Genomic DNA, 14,955 nt, shown 5'->3' with positions numbered 1-14,955 from the left:
AGACACGTACTTCAGATCTAGATTGCTCTTGAATCCTTTTGCCTAGTCCGATGTGACATGACCAACCACAAACCAGTCAAAGGGCCAGTTCAGCTCAAGCCATGGGGACCGGGGACCAGAGGGCAGGGGACAACACAGACACGGATCCACAGTCTGGGCAGGCACTAGGATCTAGCATCTAAAACATGCGCAAACGGTGTCCTGGGATAGACGTGACAGAAAATAGACTGAGGCTAGATCGAGGCTGATGCTTGGTAGGATGAAACAGTTCAAGATGGGAATGGGAATGCGAATGGCGGGGCATACACGAGCTGTGTTTCTAAGTATGGAGAGTTTGTTTCATGCGGCTGAAGTGTATACAAATAGAAATAGTAGTCAGACTCGAAACAGAGTGGCCTTGGGCCATTGGGGGCCAAAAAGGCTCACAGCCCCAGTTGCTCTGGGGCTGGGAGAGAAAGTAAACTTTCACAACGGTTTTAGATCTGCAGGGCTGAGCCTCACTCATTTAGCCTGGACTTTTAGTGTAAACTGGTAAGGAATGCATGACATCAATGGTATAAGGACAATCAAATAAAACATATATATCAGATGGTAATAAGGTATCTAGCACTAGGAGCATGAGCGCAATAAAAAGGAAGACAGGGGGTATGGGCGTCACAAAGAAAAAGAACAAGAAATACAAAGAGAAGAGAAAGGCAAAAATAGGACATAACCAAAGAAAAACCCAAGAAGAACATCAGCGCACAAGCAAACGTATGCGTGGGGAAATAGACAATAAAAATAAGAAGGAGAAGGGGTAAACCACGTTCTGTAGGTAGTTGGAGAGCCCCCAATCCATCAGCGCCACTGCCCACCAGTGGCAGATCCATGTTTCCGTTGGTATCCATGCAAAATGCGTTCTATATATCCTCAATGCGAAAAAGTGCAGAGAGCCGGTCTTTGTTCCCCCAAGAAAACAACCCAAATGAGCGAAAAAGGAAAATGTCGACGGATCGTTCATGCATGCCGGGCTTTCCCAGGGAGAGATGAGAAAATCGCGCAAGGACCCTTCCACACCGACCCGGCGGATATGGAAGAGTCAAGCGAGATAAAGAGATGAGGATCAGAGTGGGGGTGGGGGGTGCAAATCAGAAAATTATGGCAAAAGTAGATGAGTAGATGGCCGTCGTCGTTAGATATGACAAAGAAACTCCCGGCGATGCATATGAGAGATGTGGAGAGGGAGGGGAAGAGAGAGAGGGAGAGGTATAGAGAGAGAGAGAGGCAAAAAAAGACACGGAGAAGTAGAGAAGTAGCGAGACAAAGGAAAACAGCCGGAGATCATGCGTTAGGTCCCAGCCAGCAGGACGAAATCACGATCGTATCTTAGCAGCTGTGGTTTTCCGGACCGTCCCGGAGTGCACGCTTCTCATTACAGCTGGGGCTCGGGTGCCTTGCTTGAGGATTCGCCAAAGAGCTCTGAAGGCAACATGCGCTTGTACTCGCGCGGCTGGGAAAATGGAGAAGCTGACGCTGGGCGGCGCAAGTTGAGGGACTGGATGATGTTAGCTATATATTCTAGAAAGAATAGAGAGGATAGAATAGAGATTCGACTCTAGGTTAACATACCACACAGTCAGAGCACTTTGTTCCTTGTCTGTTGACACGGCCTCGGCATCCGCGGGGGTAGTTGGCGCATGAGTACATGGTGATGGTGTAGTGAAGTAGTGTGGTGTGGTGTGTAGTAGTGTAGTAGTGTAGAAGTAATATGATCAAAGAGACAAAGGGATCTCAAAGAAAAGGCGTTAGACCGATGACGTCGGGAATAGAAGGGGGATGGAGAAAGCAAGAGTTAAGAGGTCAAGGCGGAGGAAGAGACGGGGTTTATATCAGAGGCTCAAAAAGATGGCTTAGACCTGTAGAAATTTTAGGGTTCCATTATTTCTTTTTTATTTTATTTTCTTTAATCTCTCTCTGACGCTTTACCTTTTCTTACAGATCTCCCCTTCCCGGAGATGGTTTGATCGGCTCTTAAATCCAGACTAAAATGAAATATTCTGTATTTTCTTATACTCTAAAGTATCTCCTTACTATGTATCTCCTATTGCATGCGAAACTCACTCGTTAAGCTTATACGAACTGTAGCCCGTAATTTTAGAGCCGTTTCGAGTTAAGGCCTCGGGCCTCTTGTTCTGGAAACATCCCCACAACTCAGGGGATATTCCTCGATTGTCCCCATCAGGCCTGTTTGCATGGAACATTCTGATCTTCTCCTGATCAGCCCTGTCACCGTATGTACATGTAGGTAATCGGTAATCGGTAACTTAACAATCTAGGGGGAATGTTCAGGCCCTTCCTAGGGGATACAACCCCCTATTACTATCTTACTCTATTCGCCAATTCCAATGAAACTTACCAACAATCCAATTCAACCCTTTTGACGCGGCCATTCCAGATTTGCTCTGGATTTCTCCCTTTCATCCTAGATCCTAGTATCCCTGTGGAGGCTTGTGGATCCAGGCCTTTTTTTCTTTTTTTTTTTTTTTCCCTTTCCTTTTTTCCTTTTCCCATCCCGCTCCGGCAAATGCCATGGAATGATTAGATCTAGAAGCTTGACTATTGACACTTCTAATGAAACGCTTGCTTGGCAAATAAGCGTCGTACTGCGTTCCGGTGAGAGGTCGACGTGGCCGATGTTTAAGCTGCGTCACTTGAATGGCTCATGTGGTCCTGGGTGTGACGGTACTTTGAGATGCAATTTTGCTGGTCTCCACTGCAGGAACATGTTCCAGAAGTTTTGTACTTGACTACTCCGTTTCTACTGCTGCCCAGACATCTGCCTACACCGTACATGTAGGTGGTCTCAGCCATTGCAGTCATTGCCCGAAGCGATAATCGGAGGTTTACAAGCCGGTGACCTCATCCAGCGCCATCTTACCTGCATTCTGCATCCAGACCGTTTCGGATCGGCTCGGTTCATGTGACCCTCTGGGCTTGCCAAACCAAGACTTATCATTGGGTTGTCCCAGCAGCCGATAGCCGGTCTACACCTGGGCAGTTATCTGATGAATCGTCACGGGGCCCGGGTAATCCTGGAACCTTGAGTGCTGACGATGCAACATTACAAATACCAGAGAAGAACTAAAGCACCGATTCAGGCGAACAGTATTGCATGACATTCTTCCGAAAACACCCAAACAAAGATTATGCCCTGTCAAACCGAAACGTTAAACCTCCATAGATCGAAGAAGAAACCAAGCTCCGAAGATACCCCCCACCAAGACAAACAACAGTCGGTTCCCTTCCCAGGTCAGGCCCAGATACGCAGCAGCACCCACCACGATCTCCTTCCGACGCGCCATGTCCCGCCTGGCCTGCCAGTTCGGATCAATGGAAAACGGAGCCACAGCTCGGAGATCCGGTCCCGTGTGATTCTCTCCAGAGGGTCTCAGCGGCACCGAGGCTACGAGCGCAACGGGGCGGTGATCTGACTGTGCAAAGAGAGGCAGTGCATCGTATGCGAATATTTGTACTTTTCCACCTTCGCCCACCCACGAGGGCGTGTCCAGGTAGAGGATTCGATCGCACCAGCTGGGCCAGCGGTGGCTGGACCATTTCCATTCCTGGTCCGTGTCCAGCCCCTGTCGTGCTGTTTCGCGTGCTGCGTCAGAGTATTTGTATGTCGGGGGGAAGTCGATCGGCGCTTCTGTTAGCCCGTGGAAGCTTCGGCCTGATCGCATCTCGCGCATGAGCTGGTCGTTCTTCAAGAGGTGCGTGTAGTGCGATGGGTCGTCCAGGCCGGCGCTGCGTTGTGGGAAATGGACTATCTCCTCGGGGGATGGTCCAGTGTTTGAGGTGCGGTAGTTCAGGTCTCCGGCGACGAAGAGGTAGGCGTTTGGTGCGAAGAGATCGCGACGACTGTGATCCGAGTGTGCCGAGGCTGCGTCGTTCAACAGGCCGGTATGTTCGCTCACTTCTGACTCTGGTTGCACGCCCGGGCAGTGGGTGAACACAAGGCGCTCGACAATACTCTTCCAGTCCATATTCCTCTGTTCAAAGGAATCCTCCATGGCGGCCAGATGCGCCGCGACAAAAGTTAGATCAACGGTCTTTGATGGATTGCCTTCCACAACATATCCCAGACGAGCCCCGACGGCACCCTTGTTTCCCATTTCCGAAACTCCCAATCCGACATGTGCCGTGTCCTTCCAAGCAATATGCTCAAGGGTATCGGAGCGCGCGAACAGCATCAGGCCCGTCATGCCCGTGCTATCGCTGAGGAAATTCTCGTAGTGGTGGTCCCAACGGCGCGCGGCCGCTTTGCTGACTGCACGTCGGAATGCATCGAAATAAGGCTGGAGGTAGGCTCCTCCGAGGAACGAGTAGGCGATAGGCGCGATTTCTTGTAGAGAGAGGAATATCATGTCTGGTGCGGAGCTCCCCGCACCTGACGCGGGGAGCGCATCGAAGAAGTGCTGCGCGAAGTGGTCGACATCGACAAGGTTTCTTGCACAATTAAAGGTCAGACAGTAGATACCAAGGGCATCCATCTTGAAAACCACCTGGAGTCACAGGACAGAAGAGAGGAGAAAGGTGAGTTGGGAAGATAGGATGACGTCACTTGACTCGTGTTGACCGCCGAAGTAAACACTGCCTTGGGTTTATGTTTTAGGGGATATTTATTCCCTACGAGGAACTGTGTTAATTAACAAACGAAAACTAAACTACTTCTAATACACATGGCTCATTCATAGCCAAAACAAAGAAAAAAATCAAAAAGAAATGTGCATCATCCGTGAATCGAACACGGGCCTCGTCGATGGCAACGACGAATTCTACCACTAGACCAATGATGCTGGAACATCAAACAGCTGGAATTGCTGATTGGCTGTTGATATCTGCTTTCTCCCAATTTGCTTTTTGAGGTGACTCGACTGTTTATATACATCCAACCTACTACTTAATATTATAACTTCCCTCTCACTTCCACATTACCGACACTTGGCTCCAATTCCACCAACAACATTCCCTCTGCAACATCTTCCTCTTCATCCTCCATCTCATAAACCCATTTAACCCGTCCAGCACGAGGGCTGCGCACCTCCAGCTCCATCTTCATCTGCTTGACGAAAGCCAGAACCTGGTTCTCGGCAACATCTTCGCCATCTGTCACGAGGATCTCGATTAGCTTGCCAGAGAGAGGGAGGACGATGTGTTGGGGGTTCTTTATATCGCCTCGTCGGTGTGATGAGGAGACCAATGCTGACGCGGCTGTTGAGGTTGTTTCTAGTTTCATCCGGTAGGGGATTGCAGTGCGAGAAATTGGAGTGGTATATTCGATCTCGGCGGCGAGAGAGGAGGGGAACTCATTTCGCAAAACCCGAGAGAGGAGGAGATGGTGCGATATTTTGTCTGCGTGTTGGCCATCCTTTGAAAGGGGTTCCAAAGTGATGGACCATGCATCTCCCTTTCGGAATAGTAGATTGGATGCTGGCAGCGCGCTCTGTGTGGCTGCCTGCGAAGGGGCGGCAGATCCTTCTTGCGTTTGTAGAGTTTTCGATATATTCTCACCATGCTGCAGTACAGACTCGAGATGGAGCCCAAGCCATTGTGTGTCGACTCTGCCGGACATGAAATCGGAATGGGCCACGATTCCCCGTAGAAGACTGATGTTAGTTTTCACCCCGTCTATCCGGGAGTCAGCCAAAACTCGCTGGGCTTTTCTCACGGTTGCTTCCCAGGTTGGTGCAGTGACTATGATCTTGGCCAATAGGTTGTCAAAATTGGATCCCACGATCAATGGGGAACCGGTGATATTGACGTTGGTATCGACACGTATTCCATGTCCGCTTGGGACGCTGAACCGATTCACCTTGCCAATGCTCAAAGCAAAATTGTTGCTCGGGTCCTCAGCACACAGTCTGAGTTGAACCGAGAAGGCCTTTGGTGGACGTTCGAATGCGTTAGTCTCACCACCAAGACCCAAATCTTTGAATGTATATCCCTGCGCTAACAAAAGCTGCGTCTGCACCAAATCTATCCCACTGATAGATTCCGTAATAGTATGCTCAACCTGAAGACGAGGATTGATCTCCAAAAAATAAAACTCCCCACGCAGTTCACTGACCAGAAACTCAAACGTCCCAAGCGATTTATAGCGAATATGGCTCGCCATCTTGATCGCAGACTCAATCACTCTCCCCACCAACCCTCGATCCCGCATCAAAGCCGGAGCACACTCAACAACCTTCTGAAACCGCCTCTGAGCACTACAATCCCGCTCCCACAGATGCCGCACCTGCCCCGTCCCATCCCCAACAATCTGAATCTCAACGTGATGAAACCCATCAACAGCAGCCTTCTCGACAAACACCGTCCTGGAAGGCGACTCCCCAATAGCGCGCTGAATCCCATTATCCAACTCAGCCTCTTCACGCACAAGCCGAATGCCCCTCCCACCACCTCCATCAACGGCTTTAATCATAACAGGAAACCCAACCCCTCGAGCAAAAGCGCCTGCTTCATCCACGCTAGCGGTGGGTTGGGCCATGGCTTCTAAAACGGGGACACCACATTGCCTCGCAAGCTGTTTCGCTTGAAGCTTGTCGCCTGTTCGGGCGAGGTTTTCCCAGCCTGGTCCTATGACGATTGACCCGGCTTCGTGCCACATACGGTGGGCGAACTCGGCGCTTTCGCTGAGGAAGCCATAGCCCGGGTGGACGGCATCGATGGAGTACTTGCGGGCTAGATCTACTAGATGGGTTATGTCCAGGTAGGAGGTGGCTGATGGGATTTGGATTGCTTGTTGAGGTCGGCCTAGATCGCAGTGTGATCGGTCGTCTGTTGTGTAGAGTGCAAATGTCTCGACCTTTTCGGGTAGTTCCCGTGCCGCATGGAGGATGCGAACGGCGATTTCACCTCTATTTGGTTCATTAGGGACCTATTCATTGTGTTTTGAATGAGTTCATACCTGTTTGCGACCAACAATCGCTTGATGGGTGAGTGCGGGGACGACATGGGGAAGTAGCCGGGGTATATGTAATTGCACGTAAGATATGAGACACTGTTCGAATGGAATTAAATAGGTGCTGATATTTCAAGTTTAACATCAATTGCAATCCGACTTGACACTCCCAAATATCCTTATAACCCAAAAGGGACCTCGGCCCTCGGAAGGTCCACCCCCTCACCCCATCTAGCGCCCATCTTTATATCTCCAATTCTACACTGGACAACAGAACAAAAAAAATACAGAAATCTATTTACAATGGCCAAAAACAACAGTTCACCTCCAGCAGGAGCAAGCAAAGAGCAAGCCACAAACCGCTTAAACCAACTCTCATCACATATATCCCCAGCCAAACAAAAAAAGACCCAAGCAAACCGCCTGCCAGCAGATCACTCAGACGTCCTAACCCAAATAAACAACCTGCGCACCATAGCAGCAACCCCAGACCCCAAAAACAGAGGCTACATCCGCCAAAAACAAGCCGGAAAACTATGGGTGCGCGAACGAATCGACCAACTCCTCGACGCAAACACCTTCACAGAAATCGGCTCCGTATCCGGCACAGTAACATGGGCCAAAACAGCCCCTATGCGCGAAAAGCCCGTAGCCTTTGTGCCGAGCAATAACGTCCAAGGCGCGGGCTTGCTGCGTGGCCGGAAGGTTCTCCTCACGGCTGATGATTTCAGTATTCGGTCTGGACATGCTGATGGTGCGAGTACCGGGAAGACGGTTTATGTTGAGAAACTTGCTATTGCGTTGCGGATTCCGGTTGTTAAGCTTGTTGATGGGAGTTCGGGGGGTGGGAGTGTTACTACGATTAAGAAGGAAGGGTGGAGTTATTTGCCCCATGTTGCTTCTTTTCCGTTTGTTGTGCAGCAGTTGAATATGGGGATTCCGAATTTGGGGGCTGTTGTTGGTCCTGCGGTTAGTTTCTTTATTCCGATGTTGTGGGATTTGTATGAATGGGGTTGCTGATGACTTGCAGATTGGACTCGGTGCCGCGAGAGTCGTATCATGTCACTTCTCCGTAATGGCTGCTGATATCGGCGCTCTATTTAATGCCGGCCCCAAAGTCGTCGAGGGCGCGACCTTCGAGGAAGGTCTGGACTTCCAAGATCTGGGCGGTCCAATGGTCCATTGTATGAACGGTACAATTGACAACCTCGCTGCCAACGAGGCAGAGTGCTACGAACAATTACGGGTCGTCTTGAGCTACCTCCCTAACTCGGGCAGCGAGGCTCCCCCAGTAATTCCATGCACAGACCCCGAAGACCGCGAAGATATTGCACTACGGAGTATCATCCCCCGACGCCAAGCTCGCATGTACAATGCCCGGACGATCATCACTTCAGTCGTCGATCAGGATTCCTGGTTCGAGATCGGTGCCCTCTGGGGGCGGACTGCTATCGGCGGACTTGCACGTCTAGGCGGACGTCCTGTTGGGGTTATTTCGCTTAACTGTGAAGTGAATGGTGGTGCATTGGATGCTGCTGGGAGTCAGAAACTCACGCGGCTGCTTAAGTTGTGTGATGTGATGAACTTGCCTATTTTGCAGTTCCTTGATGTCCGTAAGTGGAATTATACATCCCCCCACTCTCCGAATTTGGTGATAGGATCTGACATTATGTACTCGAAGCGGGATATGCTATTGGCACTGTTGCGGAGCGTACCGCTACCATGCGCTGGGGCGTTGAACTCGCTAAGGCTTACTTCAGCACCACCGTGCCGGTCTTTAATGTGGTTACGCGGCGCGTATTCGGTGTTGCTGGTGGTGTTATGCTTGGATGTCGGGATCCGGTTATGCAGGTTGCTTGGCCGTCTGGGCAATGGGGTTCGTTGCCACTCGATGGAGGTATTGAAGTCGGCCATAGACACGAACTGAGAGAAGCCGAGAAGATTGGTAAGAAGGAAGAACTGTATCAAGAGTTAGAAGAGGAGTATCTGCGGCTTATGAACCCGGTGCGCACGGCGAATGCGTTTGGGATTGAGGAGATTATTGATCCGAAGGATACGCGAAAAGTCTGTTGTTCGTGGGCTGAGCATGTTTACGAGGTGCTTATTCGAGAGAGATTGGCGGATCGGGCTTCTGGGAAGATTTCACCTACTTTTGCTTGATTTAGTCGAAGTGGTGAAGTTGGAGGTTGGATTAGAGAGGGTAGGGCTGGTGCGCAGATGTGCAGCCAACCATTCCCTACACATCACCAACTATCTTCTAGAGTCCAGACCACAAACCTCCAATGCAATGCCAATATCAGCACTTCCACATAAACTCCATCTCATCCCCACAATTCCCCCTCAAATAAGCATTCTACCGCGACCTAGAAACGGGAGATTACATAACCAAGAAGTATCCATCAAACTACTCCGATATCGAAATAAATCCCCCACTTCACCACATACCACACTTCAAAAACCCCAAATCCTACAAAAATGGCCACAATCAAAATCCTAGACGGAGGCCTAGGCACCTCCCTAGGCGACCAATACAACATAAAATTCGACAGCGCAACAACCCCCCTCTGGGCCAGCGACCTACTAGTCACCGACCCAACAACACTGGAAGCCTGCCAACGAGACTTCGGCAATGCAGGAGTAGACATCCTCCTAACAGCAACATACCAAGTCTCCGCCTCAGGCTTCGCGCTCACGAAAACACCCACGCACCCAGACGGCATCCCCGCCAGCGCGGTGGGCCCATACCTAACGCGCTCGGTAGACATCGCTGAAGCAGCCAAGGTGCGGGATGCCGCTGCCGTTGCGCTGAGTCTGGGGCCGTACGGCGCTTGCATGATTCCCGGGCAGGAGTATAGTGGTGCGTACGATGCGGAGCATGATAGTGAGGAGGCATTGTATAGGTGGCATTTGGAGAGGTTGAGGATGTTTGTTGAGGCTGATGGGGGGAGATTGGTGGGGAGGCTGCAGTATGTTGCCTTTGAGACGTTGCCCAGGCTTGATGAGGTTCGGGCTGTTCGGAGCGCGATTCGTGATTCGGGAATTACGGCGCCTTATTGGATTGCTTGTGTTTTTCCTGGGGATGAGGGCCTTTTGCCGGATGGGAGTTCTATTGAGGGTGTTGTGCGGGCGGCAGTCGAGCCTTTGGAGGGAGGAAGCGTGCCTTGGGGGATTGGGATGAATTGTACGAAGATTCATAAGCTTCCTGGGCTTGTGGAGAGGTTTGGGGCTGCTGTCGATGGGGCTGTTAAGGATGGGATTGTTGGGACTGCTCCTTGTTTGGTTTTGTATCCTGATGGGACGAATGGGGAGGTTTATAATACTACTACGCAGGTTTGGGAGAAGCCGGATGGGTTGGGTGATAATGTGAGGGTTTCTGTGAGTCCGGATTATGGCCCTTTTTTGGGTATTTTGAGTGATGGATTTGCTGACTTTGGTTTTAGGAACCTTGGGAAAAACGATTGGCCCAGGTGGTCAACGATGCTTATGACCGGGGTCATTTCAAGGAGTTCCTCGTCGGTGGATGCTGCAAAGCTTCTCACCATGATATCAGAAAGCTCAAAGAGCAGTTTCAAATCAATTGATCAGCCTACATGGCAGAAGCATGGATCATTTACAATGTCTTTGAAACAGAATATGGTTGAAAATTAAATGAATTTATAAACCGCTCATGTTGAATGGCCTGCACTGCATGGCATGAAAATATAATACATCGTTTAAGTCATTTTAAAACAGCCAGTCGACGAATTTTCTCCACGCACTGTTATGCGGGTTTTCGTGTGGCATGATTTCCCCATCTTGAAGACGTCCCGACCATAAGTCGATGTTGGCAGCACGTTCAAACTTGGTGCGGTGCCAGAGCTTCCAGCAGATGATGGGAACGATGAAGATAGGGATACCAACATACGATGCAACGAAGTCGGATGTGTTCCAGTTACCCTTCAAGAATACGGGGAAACCGGCAACCAAAGTAATAATGGTAGAACCAATGAATCCCACCCATGCGGCATAAGGTTGAAGAGGTGCCTTCCATGGGATTGTGTCTCGGGAAACGTTCTGCTTCTTCATTGCGGCATAGAAGCGAATGTAGCAGAAACAGAGGGTGGCCCAGGCAATCAGACCAGCGACGGTGCTCAGGTTCAGAAGCCAGGTGAAGGCCTGAGCGGCACCGCCGGTGCCAAGACTCAGATATGCCAATGGGCCGAAGAGCCAAGCAGTGATGACAGCCACATATGGCACACCATGCTTGTTGACGCGTCCAAAGAATTGGGGGAGTTGATGGTCGGTGGTCATGGCAACGATCATGCGCGATCCGACCCAGCAGTAGGAGTTACCGGCGGACCAAGCGGCAACCAGAATGCATGCATTGACAATAGAAGGGAGTGCGTTGATGCCGGCGTTGGAAATGGCAATAACGAAAGGTGAGCTGTTCGCGTTGTCGGAGCCGGAAACCAGGGCGGATGCTCTTGGGTCCACAATAAGGCCGATGAGAAGAGCACCGAGAATGTAGAAGAAGGCAATACGGTAGGTGACTCGGCGGGCGGCCTTGGGAATCGCGCGGTGGGGGTCAACCGATTCAGATGCTGTGATGACGACGCACTCGACACCGATGAAACTGAACGAGGCATTGACGAAAGATGACAGGAAACCGAGGAAGTGGCCCGACGGGCCTGTAATGCCATTATAATCCGTCCACGGTCCAGGGTTGTTCCAGAAACGGAAGCCGATGGCTTCGCCGTTGGGTCCGCCACCTGCAGTAATCACGATCGAGACGACCACCAAGCCCAAGAAACAAAGGACCTTCACAGCACCTCCAATGACTTCTGATTCGCCATAGAACCGCACACTCATCAAATTGATAGCCAAAATAAGCACCAATCCAATCGTGATCACGACCGCAGGCGTTATATCCGTCCAATATGAAACAATGACCGCAGCCGCGGACACTTCTGAGGCAATAGCGATTGTGTAACAATATCCGTATGAAATTGCGAGTGAAAATCCGACAGCCGGGTCGACAAACCGAGTTGCCCAGTGAGGGAAAGATCCAGCAGTAGGGAATAGGGTTGCGAGTTCGGCGATGCTCTGCATCACACACCACAGCACACCTCCGACAATAATATAAGCGAGCAGCAAACCAGCGGGACCGGCTTTGGCGTATGCAGAACCTGTCCCCACGAACAGACCAGTACCAATTCCACTGCAGAATCCGATCATGGTGACCTGGTAATTCCGCAGGCGACGCTGTAGCGCAGCGCGACCGCCGACGTTGAGCTCGAATTCCGCCTTGGGGTTCACATCGTATTCGTCGAAGTCTGCATTGGGAGCAGGCTGGACCTTGTCGTCCGTGAAGCCTGACTTGTCCATGTCGTGTGTCATGGTCGAGTCCTGTCGAATATACTCCAAAAACTTGAGGAAGAGGAAATGCCTCACGGGAGGAACATTCCTTTTGTTCCGAGCTAATCGCCCTGGAGCACGACATCGGGCCCGTCTTCGCAATGATTTTGCTCCACACCATCTACGGCGGGGAGACTCATTGGGTTGTATGGCCGTCTGCTCCACTTTCGGGGAGGCGATTGACTAACTTTTTCATGTTCGCCATAATCGCGATAGAAGGCAAATTTGTGGCTTAGTGGTTTCATATCGAATCCTTTCAGATTTGCCCGCGGTCATTAGTGATTGGTGACTGAAGACACTTGCGGTTGCATGGACATATGCCATGCCACATCTCGGCAAGCCGATGCAAGGGACAAAAAATTTTTGGATTAAAGTTTGACACCTAGATCCTAAGGCAACATATAAAGCCTGAGGCAATCAACCTTATTTCCGTCAGATCTTTTAGCCGATTGGGTTGTAGATCTTGGAAGCCTAAATACATGTGTTCGATTGTAGTCACTTGCTTGCTATAGTAACTTGTAATATAAGGGAGAGATATGATGCAGCTGAAAGAACGTGTCATCCTCAAAATGTCTGGATTCGGGGGAAAATTGGCCTTCAACAGAGAAATAGAAGACCTCACGGGTTAAACTCAGCAGTAGAAACACGTGCTGTAACTAATCTCACAAGAAAACTCTTGGTGAAATGTGAATAGACAGCGACATTGCATAATGAAAGTGTATAAGTATCATTCTCTATAGACGCTAACCTTCCATCCATCTTCAACCCCGCACCTAAACCGCACTAAACCATGCCCTGGTCATGGTGTTGTTCGTTCAAACAGAATAAGTTGAATAACAAGGCCGTGAGACTCATAATTGTAAGATGCCTGGAATTCATTTTTATTGACAAGCTTCGTCATAGTCACGGCGCTCACCGGACGCTGAACAAAACGGACTGGAGTTGTTATACGACGGCCCAGGAACAGACTCCAAAGTGGAGTAAGTACGCCCTTTCTTAGCTCCAAGCTTCAGTATAGCTTACAAGGAATGAAAGCCTTGTTGCTGTTCACGGCCTAGGTGGCCACCGTGAAAGATCATGGACAGCAGCCAATGGAGTAAATTGGCTTCGAGACCTGTTGCCGGTTGATATACCCAACGCCCGAGTTGTTTCCTGGGGTTACCATACATCAAATGGAGGCGAAGATAGTGGAGCGTCTCATCATGAGGTTTCGAAGAAACTTGCGTTGGATTTGTGGGATCTGAGATCATCAACATCTGTAAGCTCGATTGGTCCTATCATTATAAAGGACTAACGTATGTGACGCAGACAACATTGCGTCCTATCATCTTCATTGCACATAGTTTGGGAGGAACTATAGTTAAGAGTGTATGTGAAACTATGCTGAACTGGATAGTTTCCACTAACTATCATCTCAGGCGCTACTTTATTCGGACGCGGCGCAAGAAACTCCCACCATGGATCTTCCCAGTATCAGGATGTCAACCCGTGGAGTGGTATTCATGGGAACACCCGAGTTAGACTCGAGGATACTTGGATTACAGAGTTACCTAACCAGCATGGAAGGATCTGATCAAGAGTCAAGCGATACGTACCAAGAAGCATGCTGGTTGGTCAATACATTGCAGGGCTACTCATCAATCAGCGAAGCATACTTCACGTTGTTTGTTCACGAGAGACCTAATTCTTCGGAAGCCGGTACATCGGATAAGGTGAGAGATACGTCGCTCATTATAACGTACACGCTTTACTGACGTGATTTATCTTGACTAGCCTGCTTCGTTTCCTCCTGGAGGTCGTTCTGCGCATATATTTGTTGATGCTCGACATGGTGATATGAACAAGTTCGAATCGAACCTGGATAAAGGTTACATGCTATTCAAAGTGTATCTGCTTCACATAACGCATTCAATATAGAGAGGGTCACTACCCAACCATACATAAATTGTCTTTGAATCCTCAACGTTCACTCTTCGATAGATATGTCAACCCAAACAGTTGGCCTTGAAGACCGGCAACTCATTTCACAACGTTATGAACCCATCTACGTATCAGCAACCGTTTACAAAGGGATAGACTCCGCGCTGCAAGTATGAGAATTTGCAGTTTCTCATCCAAAAAAAGGACTTAGAAGTTGCCTCGCGTTTAGATAAAGCGACAATTTCTGGTAATCAATGGTAGTTGACCCGGGTATATGTTCTCCTTCTCAGTGGGACGGTGGAGGGTTGGAAAAGGCATATTCGACTCTGTATAATGTTTTGAACGAAAATTTCCAAACCTTGTATTACCCTCAATAGTTGATACGCATCTAGCATCTTATCCACATGGTTTATAGAGGACCGAGAGTGAATTGGTAGCATGTTGAGAAATGTGATACCAAACGTGTGATTTTCCTTGTTTGCGGAAATGGTATCATTTCTGAATACTCAAGTGGTCTATCCCACGCTTCAAAGTTACACCGTTCGAGATATTTGGATGCTCGAGACGGTGGGTACGGTATGCCATGGTCGCACCCCATAATAGGGGGCCTGGGTGTTATACCACAAATTTAGCCTTGACCCAAGAAAATATATGACAGAGGCGTTCAATAGTACCCGACAAGATCCAGAAATCCATTG

At 49.6% G+C, this 14,955-nt stretch overlaps 7 protein-coding genes across 7 annotated transcripts; 3 read left to right on the top strand and 4 right to left on the bottom strand.

The window, feature by feature from the left end:
• Nucleotides 1-1,411: 1,411 nt before the first annotated feature.
• Nucleotides 1,412-1,686, bottom strand: PENARI_c002G03416 (uncharacterized protein; the record flags this gene model as incomplete). Its single annotated transcript, XM_022627367.1, has 2 exons — nt 1,412-1,534; nt 1,609-1,686. The coding sequence occupies 2 exons, from the start codon at nt 1,684-1,686 to the stop codon at nt 1,412-1,414; spliced, it is 201 nt and encodes a 66-aa protein (XP_022492164.1).
• A 1,520-nt stretch (nt 1,687-3,206) lies between these two features.
• On the bottom strand, nt 3,207-4,529 carry PENARI_c002G11709 (putative inositol 5-phosphatase; the record flags this gene model as incomplete). Its single annotated transcript, XM_022627940.1, has 1 exon — nt 3,207-4,529. One exon carries the CDS (start codon nt 4,527-4,529, stop codon nt 3,207-3,209), a length of 1,323 nt encoding a protein of 440 aa, XP_022492805.1.
• A 416-nt stretch (nt 4,530-4,945) lies between these two features.
• Nucleotides 4,946-6,996, bottom strand: PENARI_c002G06312 (putative pyruvate carboxylase; the record flags this gene model as incomplete). The annotated part of the gene is made up of 2 exons (XM_022627566.1): nt 4,946-6,899; nt 6,950-6,996. The coding sequence occupies 2 exons, from the start codon at nt 6,994-6,996 to the stop codon at nt 4,946-4,948; spliced, it is 2,001 nt and encodes a 666-aa protein (XP_022492389.1).
• A 250-nt stretch (nt 6,997-7,246) lies between these two features.
• Nucleotides 7,247-9,103, top strand: PENARI_c002G00596 (uncharacterized protein; the record flags this gene model as incomplete). Its single annotated transcript, XM_022627182.1, has 3 exons — nt 7,247-7,912; nt 7,974-8,556; nt 8,625-9,103. 3 exons carry the CDS (start codon nt 7,247-7,249, stop codon nt 9,101-9,103), a joined length of 1,728 nt encoding a protein of 575 aa, XP_022492319.1.
• A 315-nt stretch (nt 9,104-9,418) lies between these two features.
• PENARI_c002G07685 (homocysteine S-methyltransferase family protein) lies at nt 9,419-10,524 on the top strand (the record flags this gene model as incomplete). The annotated part of the gene is made up of 2 exons (XM_022627665.1): nt 9,419-10,318; nt 10,384-10,524. The coding sequence occupies 2 exons, from the start codon at nt 9,419-9,421 to the stop codon at nt 10,522-10,524; spliced, it is 1,041 nt and encodes a 346-aa protein (XP_022492792.1).
• Nucleotides 10,525-10,666: 142 nt separating this feature from the next.
• Nucleotides 10,667-12,319, bottom strand: PENARI_c002G12212 (putative amino acid permease; the record flags this gene model as incomplete). The annotated part of the gene is made up of 1 exon (XM_022627979.1): nt 10,667-12,319. The coding sequence occupies one exon, from the start codon at nt 12,317-12,319 to the stop codon at nt 10,667-10,669; it is 1,653 nt and encodes a 550-aa protein (XP_022492227.1).
• An 808-nt stretch (nt 12,320-13,127) lies between these two features.
• On the top strand, nt 13,128-14,091 carry PENARI_c002G02290 (esterase/lipase family protein; the record flags this gene model as incomplete). The annotated part of the gene is made up of 5 exons (XM_022627291.1): nt 13,128-13,181; nt 13,241-13,317; nt 13,373-13,595; nt 13,646-13,705; nt 13,756-14,091. The coding sequence occupies 5 exons, from the start codon at nt 13,128-13,130 to the stop codon at nt 14,089-14,091; spliced, it is 750 nt and encodes a 249-aa protein (XP_022492303.1).
• Nucleotides 14,092-14,955: the final 864 nt, after the last annotated feature.

Source organism: Penicillium arizonense (assembly GCF_001773325.1).
Source record: "Penicillium arizonense strain CBS 141311 chromosome Unknown PENARI_contig002, whole genome shotgun sequence".
Lineage (NCBI taxonomy): Eukaryota > Fungi > Ascomycota > Eurotiomycetes > Eurotiales > Aspergillaceae > Penicillium > Penicillium arizonense.
This window is presented reverse-complemented; position numbering and strand designations above follow the sequence as displayed.